The sequence below is a fragment of the Ictidomys tridecemlineatus genome, chromosome 3 (assembly GCF_052094955.1).
Source record: "Ictidomys tridecemlineatus isolate mIctTri1 chromosome 3, mIctTri1.hap1, whole genome shotgun sequence".
In the NCBI taxonomy this organism is placed as follows: domain Eukaryota; kingdom Metazoa; phylum Chordata; class Mammalia; order Rodentia; family Sciuridae; genus Ictidomys; species Ictidomys tridecemlineatus.
The window spans coordinates 47,427,754-47,446,469 of record NC_135479.1 but is presented as its reverse complement, the minus strand read 5'-3'; the positions used below and the strand labels follow the sequence as shown (position 1 = coordinate 47,446,469).

The following is an 18,716-nucleotide window of genomic DNA, read 5'->3' as shown; positions in this document are numbered from 1 at the left end:
ATTGTAGTTATCAAGCAAGCAATTTCCTTTATGCCCAGGAGTTACGCATCTAAGATCAAGGTTGAAACCCTCCTGAAGAACATTGCTACAGTGGCCAGGCATCCCACGTCTTTTATATGGGAGTTTCCCAGGAGCCAGGCCTTTCCGTACCTTTGCACCGAAACATCCTAGCCACCAAGCATGCCATGATCATGAAGTTTAGTAGAGACCCCAATCCCAAACACAGAACACCTACACAGTACTGAGAGGGATGGGGCAGGGGAGAGATGGATTCAGAGGAGATGTTTGTGAAATTTGGTATTATTTAAACATTTGATTTTTGGGGAGGTGAAAAAGGTTTGGCAGAGACATTGGTTGAATAATATTAATTGGGACCCTGGACTTAGCAGACAGAACCAGAATACTGATTTTTTATTATTTATTTATTTATTTTTTGTCTTCCCAGAAAGGAAGAAAGCTTCAAAAGAAATCAAGAACATGAGAAGCACAAGAGAGAAAACTTCTGTTAGGTGAAAGGAAATTGGAGTTGTTCATTTGGAAATTAAGCTTCAAATGGGGCCAAATAGTATAAAAACTTGTGGAACACTGAGAACAATTGTGTCACTGTTGAGTAGCAACTGACTCTCACGAGCCAGGTGCTTTGCTGTGATCCATGGACATACTGCAAACAAGAGATGAAATTCTTGCATTCATAGAGCTCACAAGTCCTTGGAGAAAGTAAGTAAATAGATGAACAAATACAACTAAGTGTCTGATTTTCTCCAACAATGTGTTTTGATAAAGAGGACAAGGCTGGTTATCATTACTGAGGATGGATATGGGAAGCAGAGGGTGACTATGTGCTGCAGGGGGAGCCAGAAGCCAAGTGCTGAGCAGGGATCTGCTCTGCAAGCCCCTGGGGGGCGGGGGGGCTGGACATCAGCAGAGGAAGCCCTTGGTCTGAACTTGCTCCTCTGCTGCAGCACCCACCACCACGCCCCCAGACTGACCCAGCACAGAGTTGTGTGAGGAATTCCCTTTCTCCTTGGTTTATTTCTGGTGTCCTGGAGTTTCACGTGACAACGTACCTTCACCTGACTCAGAATGCGGTGCGATGGGAACCTTTGGCATTTGGACAAGAGCTTGCAGGTTATCCATTGGATTTTTTTATTTTTGGAATGATACCCATAATTCTTCATACATAAGGAAACAATAAGTTCAGGTCAATGATATTATGTGGTTACTATTATTTTGTATTTAGGGTCATCTGGGAATTCTTTCTTACTAAAATAAAATGTTTATGATTCTTATTTAAATTTTTTTGTTTTTATTTCTCTAAATAATGCACCTGGCCCATTTTCAAGTAGAATACCAGGGCAGGAAGCCAGTTTGTAAAGGTCACAACTTAGCTTGTGGAGCTGGGAAATTGAACTTCAGCATCTTTCTTACTTAATACTGGACAGAAAAACAACCACAGAGACACAAAAAGTCGTAAAATTTGAACATAATATAAATGTTTTATTATTCTAATATTGAATCCAGGAATGGACACACAAAAACAGAAATAAAATTATAGAAATGCAAAATTGCAGAGATGCAAAAATCCTTAACAAAATACTAGCAAAACATATTTAAAATATTGTACACTAAGATCAAATGGGATCCAAACCAGGGCGTATTATTTACTATTATGTTCAACACATATTCACAATGAATGTGATATATCACATTAAAATAAAGGATAAAAGCTATATAATTATCTCAAAGGCATAAAAAAATCACTTGACAAGCTCAACATCGATTCATGATTTAAAAAAAAAAAGCTTACAAATTAGGAGTAGAAAGTACATATTTCTACACAATAATGGCCATATGTGAAAAACCTTCAATTAACATCATACCAAATAGGGAAATTTGAAGGCTTTACTCTAAGATATAGAAGAAGACCAGGATGACTTTCCCTTAATACACGACTGTAAGATCTATCCAGAGCAATTAGATAGTAGAAAGAAATAAGAAGCATCCAAATTGGAGAGAAGGAGATAGGTTGTCCCTGTACACAGAAGACATCATTTTATACAGGGAAAAAAACCAAAAAAACTCCATCAAAAATTGTTAGAAATAATGAACCAATTCATGAAATAATAGGATTCAAAATCAACATATAAAACCAGTCTCATCTCTACAGAGTAATAGCAAACTATCTGAAAAATAAATAAAGAAGTCATGTATGGTTAATGTAGTGGCTTTTAAAAGCTAATAACTTTCGTAAGTTAATGGCTACCAAAAAGAAAATATGTCTAGAAATAAATTTAATCAAGGAGATTAAAAATCTCTAGATCGAAAAGTATAAAATATCAATAAAGGAAATTGCAAAAATAAATGAACATTATTCCATGTTCATAGATCGAAATAATGAATGTTGTTAAAATATCCTACTGTTCAAAGCAATCCCCATCAAAATACTCAAAATCTTTCATAGAAATAGAAAAAATATCCTAAAATTAGTATGGAACCACAGAGGATCCTGAATACCAAACATAATCCTGAGTAAAAGGAGCAAAATTGGAGGCATCCACATTACCTGACTTCAAAAGATACTGCAAATCCATAGAGATAAACCCATGAGCTTACAACCAAATTATTTTTTAGCAATGTCACCAATAATACACATTGGGCAAAGGAATGTGTCTTCAGTAAAGGGTGCTGGGAAATTAGAGTTGCGCATGTACAAAATAATGAAACTAGACCCCTATCTCTCACAGTACTCAAAATGATTGAAGATATAAATCTTTAAATGATTGAAGATATAAATCAAGATCTGAATCTATGAAAGGTTTAAAAAAACAGGAAAAAAATGCTTCATGACATTATTCTATGCAATAAGTTTTTGGGTAGAACCTTGAAAGCACAAGCAACAAAAGCAAAAACAGACAAATGAGATTATTTTTGAAAATTGGCATAAATGAATTTTAGAATTATTTCCCACACAGCCTTTATCTAGACTCATCCATGTCAACACAGAATCCCCTTTTGCTTCATCGCTTCCCTTATCTCTCTCCACCTTATAAGTAGAGCACATCATGACCACTTCCTCTAAATATCCACTATGTGTTTCCTAATAATATGAAACAGAAAGGGGTTGTCCACTTAGAAATATAACATGGAGTCGCATAAGGACTTTGAATGCACAAGGAGTGGACAGAGGAAGTTGATCCCTGAAAGGATGCTTATGAATGAGACACCATGACCTAGGAGTCCAGAGAAGGTTGAGGCAAGGAAATTCTTGATCATCTGATGTGGAGAGAAGGAGAAGAAACCATGGTTACCAAAATTCCCTATTTTATTGTTTCCCGGAAAAAAGTTCCCACACTCAACATTTTTCTCAGAGCCCCAGTAACATCTTTGTTCCTAAAACTGTAGATTAAGGGGTTCAGCACAGGTGTGAGTATGGTGTAAAAGACGGACACCACCATGTCCTTCTGCGGGGTGTGGTAGGAGCTGGGAAGCATATAGTTGTAGACAGCAGCACCATAGAAGAGCATGACCACCATCATGTGTGAGGAGCAGGTGGCCAGGGCCTTCCTCCTGCCCTCTGCAGAGTTCATCCTGTGGATGGTGAGGAGGATGCAGGAATAAGATACTGAAATGACTGTCACAGGGATGAGGAGCATGAGGACACAGCACAGGTACATGAGTGTCTCATAGAGCGAGGTGTCTGAGCAGGAGAGCTTCATCACGGCAGGCACTTCACAGAAGAAGTGATGGATCTTCCGGGATTTGCAGAATGGGAAGGTCATGGTGATAGAAGTCAGCATGAAGCCATCCACTGATCCTAGGAACCAGCAGCCAGATACCAGGAGGAGACACACCCTGTGGTTCATGAGCATAGGGTAACGAAGCGGATGGCAGATGGCCATGTAGCGGTCATAGGCCATAGCTGCCAGAAGGAAATGTTCTGAGCCTCCTAGTGTCACATAGAGGAACATCTGTATCCCACATTCAGGGACGGAGATGGTACTCACATCCAGCATCTGGTCCAGGAGCACCTTGGGCACAGTGATGGAGATGTACATCATGTCCACGAGGGACAGCTGGCTGATGAAGAAGTACATGGGAGTGTGGAGCTGGACATTGGAGTGTATCAGGAGGATTAGGAGAGCATTTCCGGACAAGGCCATCAAGAAAACCACAAAGATGGCCACACAAAGCAGAGATGGATGTTGGGATTGACTGAAGAGTCCCACCAGAATGAAATCTGTCCACCCTGTGTGATTGTTCATCCAGGTGGTGATGTCCATGAGGTTCCACCTGGACCACCAAAAAAGCTTGGGTAATGTCGTGGAGAAGGCTGAAATGAATGCCTAGTGAGCAGGCACACGTGTGGGCACCAGCCTGATTGTGCCAACCAGAGGATGTTCCAGGGGCTGCAGATCCCAGGAGGTGAAATGACCTATGATTCAACAAATTGTAAAACAACAAGTATTAAAGGGATTGGTAACTCACGAGATTGCCACAGTTCAGGGTCAAGAACTTCTGAATGGTAGTGATGGTTATCAACAAGTATTAGAAATTTGTGCCCCAAATAGTGTAAGACAGAAAGTGAGGTCATTATTCCAAGGGTTCTTGTTACTGAAGGGCAAAGTATGTCCAAACCACCCAGTTTAAGGATCCAACTACTACATTAAAAACTGTTAGAGGCATATTTCATATAAGAGATATTTAGAAAGTAATGGAAACATGATTTGGGGGAAATCTATTTCAAACATTCGAGGCTCCTCTTCTCACAGGATTGGGCCACACTTCAGGGTCCCTTGGCTGTATGAAGTAAGCCTTACTTCCCTTGGGCAGGACCCTGAGGTTCTTAGACCTCCAAAGGGCGTGTGGTGAGGGGTCCAGACTCTAGCTGGATCCAACATGGGTCCAGCTTCCCTGGATCCTCTGATCCTCTGTCTACTCTGCCTAAAAGGAGCACAAGAATAATATTTGGCTTTGCGTTTGGTGAAGATTAAAGCAGTGAAAATTCTTAGAATACTACCACTTGAAAAAGAACAAAGGCACAATCCTGTTAAAATATTAATGTGTATACTAATTGTTCTGATGAAGCTATCCTGAAGGTGGCTGTTAACATTATAGTATTGTGAGAGACACTAATTCAGTTTCCCGATTTTAGTACCTACTTGTACCTTTAAGAATTTAGTATTCAAAATAGGAAAGGAAATGATCCACAAATAAATGAAGCATACAGCTTATTAAAAAATGGATTTGAAAATTTCTGTATGTCATATGAAAACTTATATTGTATAACCTTATATAAACTTTATACATTTTTATGAATATACTCACATGAACATAAAAACAACTATCTGAGACATTTGTTGTGAGGCTCTGGCTAAGCACAGGTTCCTGGAAAAACTCATCTCTTTTCAGCATAGCCTAGACTCTTCCAAGTTCATCTTAAAGCTCTGCCTCTTACACTTAATCTCACGTGGACAAGGATAGAACTTAGAGGTTATTCATCAGAAAAGCTTTGACTGTTTTCCAACATCATATGCTTTATCGACTGCCACAATCAATTATCATGGAAACTGAGAAATAGAGAGTTAGCAGAACAATGGGGAAGCCTCAGGGGCAGCTCACTGTTGTCCACTCTGTCTTGATGCTCAGCTGCCTCCGTGTAGATGCTGGATGAAGATCAAGGGCTTGTAAACCTGGCCTGCACTTCAGAAGGTCACTATCAGTCCAAGCAGGGAAAATACCTAAACGAGATTCGAGGTGGGATTTTTAAATAGTGACAAAATAAAGTTAGGAACAGCGGTGGACATAAAATATACCTGGCCTTTCTCGAGGAAATCAATAATGGCTTCTTCCACATTTTTTTTTATTAAAGAGATTAAACCTTCTCAAATTTTCAATTTCTACATGGTGTGTATTATATTTTGATGCCCTTACCAACATGAAGAAACTAACCTCTCCTCATTCTGGGGAGACTTTAGCATGGGGGCATTTCAGGAAAACAATGACAAGTTTCAAGAACATTTCATTATCTTGTAATAATTCCCCAAACTAACTGTTACATTCAGCTCACCCATAGTCCAAAGTTCTGAAATGCTCGTGGAATAAGCAATACTGCAAATGAACTTGTTGCTTAATATAAATATCCAACAAACCTGAAGTACACTGCAGAAGATCGATGACAGACGAGTGTAGATTTCCTCTCTGTCAAATCCCACCCTGCTGGCAGATGAAGTCTGAGCGCTGTGGAGGAAACAGAGTTGCTGTCCCGTTTACCTCTGTGGACAAAGTGAATCAAGGACTGGAGTGCATCAGTCGGTGTGAAGTCCTGGACAGCATTTGCTGAAAAGATGGAGGGAGAGAGGAGGCAGTGAGGGGAGGGAGGCACACTGGGACAATCTCTGCCACTGTCTTGGAGCCTCATGTAACAACCCCCAAGGTCACCAGGGGGACCAGGGAACGTGGTGTGCAGCACACATGGGGCCTGTCTTGCCTGCTCACTTTTACTCTTCTCTAGGCAATTGCTTAAGTTTCATGGGAACAACCTGGTGCCTGCTCAACTTGGGGGACTGTTAACAGTACTGGTAGAAAAACACCCAGCCATCATTACAAGCCAGCAGCATCCAGGGATTTCTGACTGTGCTTCACCTTCTCCAGAGCCTCTGAGGTCCTGCTCATCTTATTGCAGACTGACAATCCAGCATCTCAGGGCATCTGCCTAACATCACACAAGTGACCTGAGAGAGGGCCACGTCCCACCCTAGGGTGCTCTGCTGCCTCAGCACCCTAGGAAAGCACCATGTTCCCTCTGCCATCCACATCCCAGATCTGGTCCACTCCACCATCCTTGTGCTTGGAGAAACATGAACATGCTCAGGAGAATTGCTTCCAGCATTACTGTGACACCCCCTCCCCCCGGAGTCACCCCCACTTGAAGTAAAGATAATCCTTCTCCCTCTGCAAAATTTCAGTCTTGGGACAATTAATTCAGCATCCTGCTGCCATCCAAAACATTAAAAATAAATACATACTCTTATGTCCCTAAATAATTGGAAATAAAAATACATTTATTTCTTAAGATGTTACAATTAAAAAACATACTACACGAAAGTTTTAAGATGCAAACACATTTCTTTTCTTTAGAAAAACAGATGATAGAGAAAAATGAGGAAATGCTGTCAGGACCTAATAGCATACTTCAACAGCAGGTGAGCAAGACCCTCACAGCAATGGCCCTGAGTTCCCAGTGCCACCTGCTTATCTCTACTCACCTGAGAGAATGATGTACCTCACTCAGATGGCCAGGGAGTGTGGCCTGGCTAAGTCACCAGGAAGAGGAGAGTGACATTACCCCTGGTGTAGGTAGTCACAAGAGATTGGATGGGAGTTGCCTGTTGACAAATCCCTCTGGGACATGGAGGACATTGCAGTTAGATCTAAGGAAGCAACAGAGCTCTCTGGCACAGTTCTGGATCATTCTCATACTGTTCAATATCTATATTCTATATCTGTATTTGTTAAACTCAAAACCTTTACCAATGTTAAATCGTCTCAAATCCCACATTGTCTATAAGGTCTGATTGATGAAATGTATTAAGTCAGTTAAGACACAGCCTTAGTCCTTGTTCAGTGTATAAAAAAACTGTCCTAAGTGTGTGTATCTTCATTTAATCTCCCAGAAAATTGTGTGATATATTGTTATCTCCCCATATATGGAAACTAATACTCAGAGTTCAATGGATGTGTCAAAAGCATCACCCCTGTCAGTGCTGTGGGGACCCGGAGGGTGGTCCTTCTAGCAGCTCCACCTGACTCTCTTAATCCCTGTTTGTGCTCCTTGTTTCCTGTCATTCAGTGATCATCTTGTTTGCTTTAGTGTTGCATTGAATTTTGATGTTTTTGCTTTTATTTTCAATAAGGTCATGCAGATTGTAGAATACTGAAAATATGACCGATTTAGTGGAAAATTTTTAATCAATTACCCAACCTCTGCCTTCCCCCTCCCCACCACCAGACTCACATTATACTTTGCCTTCAAACTACAAACTATTGAGTGTACACTACATCATAGCAGCTGGGATGAAACAGGCAGAAAGAAGCAAGCCCAGTCTCTTGCATTTTGCAGCCAAATCCTTCTTAACATTTTTCCTGTATATGTTCTGGAACAATGCTGATCATTTCCCCTGACATGGAGGTCTTGTGACAGCCTTGGTCCACAATGTCTGTTGGTCAGGCTGCCTCCTGAGCTGCAGCCACCTGACCTGCAGGGCTTCAGCCTGCAGATGGCTTATCCTGTCTCCTTGGCCACCTGGTTTCCTATAAGACTGTGAGTCCCAGCCCAGGGAGTATTCTCTAGGGTGGGAGGAAGAAAGAAGCTGCATGTTTTCTTCCTTTCTGAAGATAGTCTGTGGCAACTGGAGGCAACAGGGATTTCCCTTGGTTCCCACACCCAAAAAACAGTTTTTGCAGTTCTGGCAGCACTGCAGGACATGAGCTCCCAGGGTTGCTATGGTGACCTCCCTGAGGCCTGGAAGTGCAGAGTCTCCTCCCCAACTCAGCAGGGAGCACACAGCAGATAGCAGATGCAGAGGGAACACTCTGGGTTCCTGGCTGACACACTCACTTCTACTCCACCATCCTCACTCTAGGTCCTGGTTACTTTGTAGCCTAGCCCCTGCAGCAAATATCTTCAGAATGAAATAGATGGTGTTTGTTACTGTGCTAACCCAGTGTGGTCACTGTGTATCGAATGATTTAGACTCCAATGCATTCCTTGCCTAAAGAGAAAGAGTTAGTCTGTGCTCAAATCCCTCATTTATAAAAAATAAAAATGCTTATATAGAAATCACTCCTAATATATTTTTCTTCAGGTAATTTACAACAGGGGAGTGATTCACACCCTTGCCAGGGCTTGTTACTTCTATTTTTTTTTTTTTAAGATAGCCATTCTCACTGGATGAGGATTCACTTATTAATCTTAGGATATACAACAAATCAATATTGAAACCCACATTGTACTTCAAGTTATAGAATTATAATTAGTTAATTAAAAATAAAATAAATAGGCCAGGTATGGTGGCACAGGCCTGTAATCTCAGGGGCTTGGGAGGCTGAGTACTCACAGGAGTACTGTGAGTTCAAAGCCAGCCTCAACTTAGCAAGATCCTAAACAACTCAGTGAGATCCTGTTTCGAAATAAAATATATAGAGTTCTGGATATGAGGCTCAGTGGTTAAGTGTCCTTAGGTTCAACCTCCAGTACCAAATAAATTTTTAAAAAATAGTAAAACATATCATAAACTATAGTGTTCTATCTGAATTAGTGTAATGTACTTAATAACAATGATTTTAAAATTTCAATTTAACTTGCACTGTTACAAAAAATGTAAAAATGTGCATATTAATGGGGTGCTATGTAATGTTGGACACATGTATACATTATGCAATATTCATATTCAGCCAAAAATTTATTCCCTTAAACTAATTGTTTCCTCATGGTAAAAACTTTCAAAATCCTTTCTTCCAGTTTTTTTTAATGGACAGTATATTATTAATAACAATCATTTTTAAAAATCATGCTAATAGGACACAAGTACAAAAATGTAGATAGGAGCATTATTTGAAATTGCTAAAAACTGAAGACAACATATACATTCATCAACAATAGAAGGTATTAATAAATAATGGTATAGTTAGGCAATTTAATCCTACACATAAAAATCAATAAATCCATGGTACTTACAACAGGGATCAACTGCATAAAACACAATAGTATAAAGCCAGGGAAAGCAGATCTCCAGAAACCACGCACAGTCACTGTGGGTGCCCACACACTTGATTGGCGTGGGGTAGGCACCTATGGTCAGGTGTTCCAGGGCATAATAATAACTGTAATAATTCCAAAAACTAATTGTTACATTAAGTTCAAGGCAGCCCAGGGCACCTCCTCCTCAGGAAATTTGATTAAGAAGTTTCTCTTCCTCATCTTAAAAATGACATGAGAAATGTCACAGGCTTCCAAAGGCTGTCAGAGGTCACATGGCTCTTCATTAGTTGAGTGGCAGTGGCTAGAACTCAGAGGGCAGCTGGGAAGCCTCCCCTTTCACATCTCTATCTAAACCTCAGAGTCCATCTGCAACTTCAACAAAGACTTCCATTTCCCCTTGCACATTGTTCTCCAGAGTGGTAAACAGATAAGCAAAGCACTTGTTAAAAACCAAGAAAACAAAAGCCAAGTAAAATCCCATAAACTTGATGGAAGATTGCACAGGACTTCCCAATGACACCAACAAAAAAATAATAAGTGCAATGATACCAACCAGGCCCTGATGGGGTTAGGATGACTTACAGTGCTGGTGTTCACTTGATCAGCTTTGTTCCTTTTATGTATTTAGTTTAATCACATCAGTCTGTACACCTGTACTACCTTTAGACAATCTCCTTTTTCTTCATAGATGACCCTTTTGACCCAATTCAGGCAAATTCCCCTAATAAAACCTGCAGGAGTGATGGTCAGCTAGAAACATAGTATGGAGCTGCCATGGCTGGCAGAGGCTGCTTTTCAGCCCTGATGATGGTGCTCTGGCCCCAAAGCACCCAGCTTCCCTTCCTTGGTGGTAAATAAGGTGAGATCAGGGTGCCACCTGGCATGACTGATGACCTCAGGACTCCTGTCACTTTCTTGCCTCTTAGTCAGAGATGATGTATGTTTTCCCACCTCCTTACATTCCAGAAGCACTCGACACACAGGTTGTATTGGTCTTGAAAGCAACCGTGATCTGGTGCGGTAGACACACAGACATATCCTTGGCAGCATGATACTTGGCAGGGAGGGCACAGACTAGTCACCAGTCCAAAATCATTTTACTGGCTTCCCTAGTTTCAAAGAAAAAAGCTTGGCTTGCTAGGCTGAAGCAGAACAATCTAAGCAAGGTTCTATATAACTTAGTGAGATCCTCTCCCATAATTTAAAATAAAAAAGGGTTGAGGATGTGGTTTTGTGGTTAAGCACTCCTGGGTTCAATCCCTGGTATCAAAATAAATAAATAAATAAATTCAAAAGAAAATTGCTTAGACGTATGCATTTCCTAAATTCCCATCCTCCAAGACAGTTTTTGTAGTCAATGTAAATACAGTACACCACTGTCTACAGTAGTGTGAATTCCAAAGAATTATATATGAAGCCACTTTTATTTACATCCTGTAAAATTAGATGAACCTATTATCTCCCTGGACTTTAATATTAATTACTTTTTTTCAGTAGTATTAAAACCACTGGTGTTTACACCATAAAGCTCACTTTTTAAAAGTTTGTTCTTTTTAGATATACATGACAGTAGAGTGTATTCTGACATATCATACATATACAGAGTATAACTTATTCTAATTAGGGCTCATTCTTGTGGTTGTACATGATGTGAAGAATCAAAGCTCTTTTAACATTGAGAAAACTATGTCCCTCTGTACTTATTGAGGCATGGTATCACACTGCTGGGAGCACATGATTATCACAGATCAGTGATGTCTTACAGAGCAGCTGAGAGTGAGGGAGCAGCCAATGGCCCCTCCAGGGCTCTACAAGGTCTGAGGTCTGCACAGTGAGTCTCTGTTAAGGCTAAGGCTGGCACTTAGGTCTCACGGATATTACCTGTGAACCCAGGATGGAGGGAGGTTAGAAAAAGATGCTAGGTCAACTAAAGTGACAGTTTTCAATGGATTTCAAGAAGTAAAATACACTGAGATAAACAGGATAAATAAGTAGAGTGGAGGAGAAGCTCCAGGCAGGGGAGTGGGACTGAGGGAGGGATCCACATTGGGCCCTGGGTCCCAAGGACAACAGACAGGAGAGATCAGGAGAGGAGAAGGGACAGAGGAGAGAAGCAGGCTCACTCCCAGGCACTCCCTCTTAGGTTTCCTCTCACGACCCTTCGGTGGCACCACCTTGACTGAACCAGGCTCCTCAGAGTCAACGTGATGTCTTTGTTGCGGAGGCTGTAGATGAGGGGGTTCAGCAAGGGAGTGAGGATGGTGTAGATGGCTGACACCATCATATCCTGCTGCACTGTGTGATAGGAGCCGGGGAGCATGTAGGTGTAGACAGTGGCACCAAAGAAGAGCAACACCACGGTCATGTGGGAGGAGCAGGTGGCCAGCGCCTTCCTGTGGCCCTTGGCTGAGCTTGTCCTGTGGATGAGGAGCAGGATGAGGGTGTAGGAGCTGGAGATGACCAGGGTGGGCACGAGGAGCATGAGGATGCAGCACAGGTATATGAGCATCTTGTAGAGGGAGACGTCAGAGCAGGAGAGCCTCAGCAGGGCAGGGATCTCACAGAAGAAGCTCAGGATCTTTCTGGACTTGCAGAAGGAGAAGCTCATGGTGATGGGGGTAAGCAGCAAGCCATCCAGTGTTCCCAGGAACCAGCATCCGGACACCATCAGCCGGCAGACCCTGTGGTTCATCAACAGTGGGTAATGCAGAGGTCTACAGATGGCAGCATATCGGTCGTAGCCATGGCCGACAGAAGAAAACATTCAGCTCCTGCCAGGGTCAGGTAGAAGAACATCTGGATCCCACAGCCTGTGGAGGAGATGATATGGTCTCCTGTGACCTGTCCCACCAGCATCTTGGGCACGGTCACAGAGATGTACATGAGATCCATGAGAGACAGCTGGCTGATGAAGGAGTACATGGGGGTCCAGAGGCGGGGCTCTGAGTGGATGAGAAGAATGAGGAGGGCGTTCCCAACTAGGGCCATCAAGAAAATGATGAAGGTCATAATATAAAGGAGCGTGGCATTTGGGGTGTCCCCAAAGAGCCCCACAAGGATGAAACTGGTGCTCAAGTTTGATTCCATGAAATTTCCTTCCCTGCATGCATATCTATCAGCTAGTTTCACCTAAGAACAATGAGGGCTGTGACTTTACCTCCATCACACCTGCGTGACTGTCCTAGTGTGCTTGGGTAAGACATGTACCTTGAGCTATTTCTCCAAACACTGGGTTAAACTGAGGTGGAATCCTAAGTTTAAATCTTAGGGAACTGAAGCTGTGTGCAGCCCCAAGTAACTGGATTAAGCAAGCTGGATGAAGCTGCTCCTGAATCTTGGGACCTGCTGGCTCATCCAGGACTCAGTGCTGGAAGTTACAGGGAGGCATCTGTCAACATTAATAATATAAATGGAGCTAAAATCATACCCCAAACCTTCTGAAAACTTGTAGTCTCCTTCAGTATTCTCTCCTCATATGTCTCCATCATGGCAGGGCAGGGAGCAGAAACGGCTGGCCACCCTCAAAACCCACATGAAGTCTAAGGGTTTTAATCCACTAACCACCCTGCAGGGACATGATATGCATAAGAAATGGCAGAAATAAAAGTTGGAGATGCCCTAAATACCCACTATTTAGTTTGAAAACGAACTAAGCACTTCTTTTTCCTTCTTAGGATGCCATTTGTCCCCTAAAATAGAGCCCAACATTCCATGTGCAATGACTCTGTGAGTGAATGTAGTTGAAGGACCAGGGGAAGCAGTTGTTCTAAAACTCATCTCTGCAGCTTCAACCTGTCCCAGGGAACCCTCTAGCCCTGCATTCCACTCAGAAAACCAGTAGAGTCCTCCCCTGGTATCCACAGCTTTGCTCAGGAACAGCTTCACCTGAGGTGCACCTGCAGGTGTTCAGCTGACTGGCTGAAAACACGCTGGGCATGTGGACAATTGTCCTGCACTCTGAGTTAAGGAGATGTCAGGCTGCAGACCACTGAGGGGTGGGAGTTCCATGACTGGCCCAGGCTAGTCAGCCCAGGGCTGCTGCAATGCCAGGGCAGAGCAGCACACAGATAAAAGTCACACAGCAGCCAAGATGCAGGTACACACAAAGCAAAACACAGTGAACGGTGGGCAGGCAGAAAAAGTGAGCATTTAGGAAAGTTCAAGTGGGAATCATGCAGGAGACAGAAGCAAGGATCAGCATCCACAGTGTTCCCTGGTCACGTTCCCAATGCAGAGTTCAGAAAACTTGGGCAGGGCAAGCCTGTGCTTCACTCCTCAGCTCTCCAGTGAGTGAATCTACACCACAGCAATCCAGTGAAGCTGTCCCTATCCTAAAGCCAGGCAACTGGGTACATTTAGGATTCAAGTAGGGAGTTACATCAGCAAGCAGCTTCTTCACCTGAGGGAGCTGAGGTGAGCACCTGCTGTGTGACCTTCACCTGCTGAGCAAGCGTGGACCAGCTCCCTGGGGGAACCGAGGAACCTGCAGCCACCACTTGTCATCTATCCATCTACCCCATGCTTGGCCTGCACTATGACCAGGCACCTGCAATCCTAAGCTTCTCCAGAGGTTCATCTTTCTGACTTTTGTTGCTGTTGTGCTTTTGATTTGTTTTTGTAACTTTCCACTCACAAGAAACATGGGAGTTGCACATATTTGCCGTTTTTGAGGTGAAGCTATAAAATACTCCATCTTGGGGCTGGGGTTGTAGTTCAGTGATAGAGTACTTGCCTAGCATATGTGAGGCCCTGGGTTCAAAACCCAGCTCTACATGAAACTAAATAAACAAAATAAAGTTATTGTGTCCATCTACAACTAAAAAATATTAAAAAGAAAAATAAACAACAAATCTCCATCTTTTTCAGGAGGATATGGCACATTTTTTAAAAGCAATTTTTTCCAGTTTAAAATAATGTTTTCATATTTGATATTTATGAAGCCTCACTCTATAAACTAAATCTGAATTTAAGAAAGGCAAGATCATGCAGAATATACTCAGAACATAATCAGAGTAGGAACCCAGACAGGATTAAAGGTCCTATCTTTTCTCTCCTTCTTAGTCTGTAACCGCTTCTGTGTACCACCCCAAAGTTGCTTCAAGTACTCTTCAAAACAATCAAGCATTCCCTTCAGTACCCTAATCAAGCAAGGGGAGGGACTCCACATGCCTTCTCCATGCCACCTGGCAGACTTGTAATCCCATAGTAGGGTCACATGAAACCCATTCACCGTTTGTAACAGTCTCCTAATTATGTCCAACTTCACTCCATAAGCCCCAAAGTTCAAAGGAACTTTTGCCTGACATGTTAAAATCAAAACAGCTTCCAAATCGTCCCTTCTGATTCTGCGTGAGTGGCCAACCACACAGATACCCGGCTGTATGGAGAAGACCAGGGACAGGTGTAGACCACAACTGCAAAGGGCATCGGGCCACAGCTGCAGCCCAGCTGCCCTCCTTGCTTCTGACTGTGTGATCTCAGGGGAGACGCTAACATCACTGTCCTTTCTCAGAATCCAGTCAAGCAGCCTGGGTACTCTGTGTTTGTGAATCTCAAGACACATTCTATTCCCACATCCAAACTTGGTCTAAGCCTTCTTTCTGGATGGGGTGAACCTCCTTCCCCATCGCCCTCCAGCCTCTGGGATTAGAGTCCTCCCTTCAAGATCTGTCTCCTTGTTACCTAACTTCAAATGGAGAGGGGTGGGAGGCCGCTCTTGGTGCCCACAGTGGGCGGGATGTGTGCACTTCCCAGCATGGTGAGGTACTGACACTGGGCTTGCATTTCAAAGATGAAAACTAAGCCTGAGCCTAAGTTGCAGGAAATGGCAAGTGCCCAACAGCATAGAGGAGCAGCAGAGCAGTAGTGGCATGGCAAGGTGAGCTTGCTGAACTGTGGAGACCTCAATGCCAAAGGCATGTCTGGGAGAAGAGACAGGCTTCTTAGTAAACAGTGCTGGGGAAACTGGAGATGCAAGGGTGGAAGAATGAAACTAGATCTCTGTCTCTCAGCAGGCACAAAAGTCAACTCAAAGTGGATCAAAGACCTAGGAATTAGACCAGAAACTCTGCAACTGCCAGGAGAAAACATAGAAGCAACACTCTGTATACTAACTCAGATACCAACTTCCTCAACAGCACCCCTAAAGTTCAGGAAATAATGCCAAGAGTTTAAAATGGGATGGCATCAAATTAGAAAAGCTTCTGCACTATAAAGGAATCAAGAGAGAAGCAAGAACCTACAGAGGGGAAGAAATATTTGCCAACTACATATAGGGGACTAATATCCAATATATATAAAGAGCTCAAACAATTTAACACCAAAATACAGATAATCAGATCAATAACTTGGCAAATGAACTAAACAGACACTTGTCAAAAGAAGAAATACAAATGTCAAGCAAATATATGAAGCACTATTTTTAGTAGTCAGAGTATTGCAGATCAAAACTACATTGAGATTTCATCTCATTCCAGTTACAATGGCAATCATCAAGAATACAAATAATATAAATGCTAATAGGGATGTGAAAAAAATGATCACTTCTACACTGTTGGTAGGATTGTACATTAACTAGTACAACCATCATGGAAATGAGCAGTGGTCTGACCCAGCTATACCACTCCTTGGTACTTATTCTAAAGAATTAAAGTCAGCATACTGCAGCAATATATGCATAGCCCTGTGTATAGCAGCACAATTCACAATAAGTTATGGAACCAGCTCAGATGCTTGCCAAAAGATGAATGGATAAAGAAATTGTGTGAATATATATATATATATATATATACACACACACACACACACACAAACACACACACTTGAGTTCTACCCAGCAACAAGGAAGTAGATGGACAGGAGAACAATTCCTAGGTTTTTGATCCTTTGATGCTAAGGGAATAAGCTAGACTCAGAAAGTCCAGAATTGCATATTTTCTCTCATATGTTGAAGTTAGAGAGAAAAAGTGGGAAAAATGAAAGCAGAAGGGAGACCAGTACCATAGAGGATGGGGATTGGAGGAGGGAAAGAGGGAAAGGGGAAGCACGGGGGAATGAAGTATAATCATAATTCCTGAATACATATATTTTTAAAAATTAAGAAACAGAATCCACAAGCATGCTACTTTATAGAACACACAAAATTAATAGAAAATGTATACAAATTAAAAGATTGGCAAATATACAAACAAACAAAAATATAAGAAATCTGGAAGTGGCATAATTTCACAAGAGTAAAATTTTAAGCATTATCTACTTACTAAGATAATTGGGGTGGATTTCATATTCAAAAATGCCCAAATAAAGTGAAGTTACATGCTTCCAGAATTTTAAAAGGATTGTAATTCAATTTTGGATGTACGAAGAAAATTGTTTTAAAATATAGCATTATTTGTACATGGATTTTGTTTGAGAAAATGTCTTAATGAAAACGGAGAGCTGAAGTGATTGATCAATTATACTTGTTCCATCCTCTTTTTTTTTTTGACTTTGCCTATTCATCAGAATTTGTCACCTTGAGATCACAACATTTCTGTGGCTGTCCACAGACATGCACTGCGCTGTAGAAACTTTGTCACCAGATGTGCATGTCCCCAGCTGTGTAGGAAATTGTACTCTGCCTTCCCAATCAGCTGTCATGCTATAAAGAAGTGTTTCCTGTGGTGCTCCTGTGTGATTCTTTTCATGTTTCTGAGATTTGTTAGTGGATAAGTTTTCTGTTCAAAGTGGTCTCCAGGCATAGGCCTGAGTTTGTCTCATGTGACTGGAAACAAGGAAACTGTGTGCAGCTTGTGGACCTAGTGTGAGCTAGCTCAGCCTCCCTCAGGTGTGGTGCTGAGCTCAACAAGTTTAGTGCTAACTGACTCAGTGAGGTCACGGTGCTCTGTCATCATGAGTATATCAAATGTGTAAGTCCATAAAGGGGAACACAGGAAACAGATGGAGATGCCGTGACCAGAGGCAGCCAGGCACTTAAGCCTGTGTTTGCCTTGGGGTGATGACTCTTCATTAACTAATTCAGTGTGCTCAATGACTGTATTGAACATAAACACAACATATGACAAGAACCAACCATACATCATAAAAGTGGATCTGTTTCAAACATGATGTGCAAAAATATGTTGTGATAAGGTGTAAAAACTTGTCACAAGATTCTTGTAAGCAGTACTCCTGGAGTACTTTTTAAAGGATATGAAGTCACCTGACAATTCTGTCTCCTGTTGTTTTACAGGAAAATCTGGAAAGCATGGGAAATGATCCGGCTGGATGTGGAACCGAGGATACTCACTGTAGGTCCTTGATCCACCCTTTACTCCAGATGCCCACAGAGGGAAAGCAGCAACCACAACCCTCACAAAAGAAGCTGGGTGACTCCCAGGTGAGGTCTCTGATCTACAGGTAGTGATGGCCTCCATCATAGAGCACCTTAAGGGGAATTCATCCTGTCCCTGCTGGGTGAGGAGTTAGCCTAGGCTGAGAGTGACCCTAATGTCTTTGGGGAGCACTCCTTGGACTCTGGGTCTGGTCCAGCTCTCTGACACAGCTTTTCTGGCCCCTATGTGTCCTGCCTTGTGAGCAAAATGGTCTTCTGAACAACTTTTCCCCTCCCAGGAGCTCCCATCTCACTTAGTCACACTTAAAATAATAACCTTAAGAATTATTTCTAGGAGATAAAATGACTTGATTTGCCAAATGCTTTTCTTTAGATAAGATGTTTTGCTAATTCTCTATCTGAGCAACAGTCACACTTGAAACCACCAGCTCAGTTTCCTTCACCTTCTCTAGGGTGAAGTGAGTGTGAGATGAACTGATACTCAAGCACAGGTGATGTTGGAATGGCTGCAGCAGATTGTCTTGTGACACTTGCAGGATTTCTCACCCTGGATTCTGCTTCAAGGAAAGGGCTATGTTTGTTTGGCTAAACTTTTTAAAAAATTATTTTTCCTCTCCATTCTTT

General features: G+C 42.2%; 1 protein-coding gene and 1 pseudogene across 1 annotated transcript; both read right to left on the bottom strand.

The window, feature by feature from the left end:
- Positions 1-3,238: 3,238 nt before the first annotated feature.
- Positions 3,239-4,379, bottom strand: LOC101971548 (olfactory receptor 2T29). The gene has a single exon (XM_078041265.1). The coding sequence runs from the start codon at positions 4,278-4,280 to the stop codon at positions 3,318-3,320; it is 963 nt and encodes a 320-aa protein (XP_077897391.1). The 5' UTR covers positions 4,281-4,379; the 3' UTR covers positions 3,239-3,317.
- Positions 4,380-11,879: 7,500 nt separating this feature from the next.
- Positions 11,880-12,847, bottom strand: LOC144375640 (olfactory receptor 2T3-like; annotated as a pseudogene).
- Positions 12,848-18,716: the final 5,869 nt, after the last annotated feature.

Excerpts from the sequence above, each read along its gene's own strand:
- LOC101971548 (XM_078041265.1), bottom strand. The coding sequence starts at position 4,280 with ATGGACATCACCACCTGGATGAACAATCACACAGGGTGGACAGATTTC.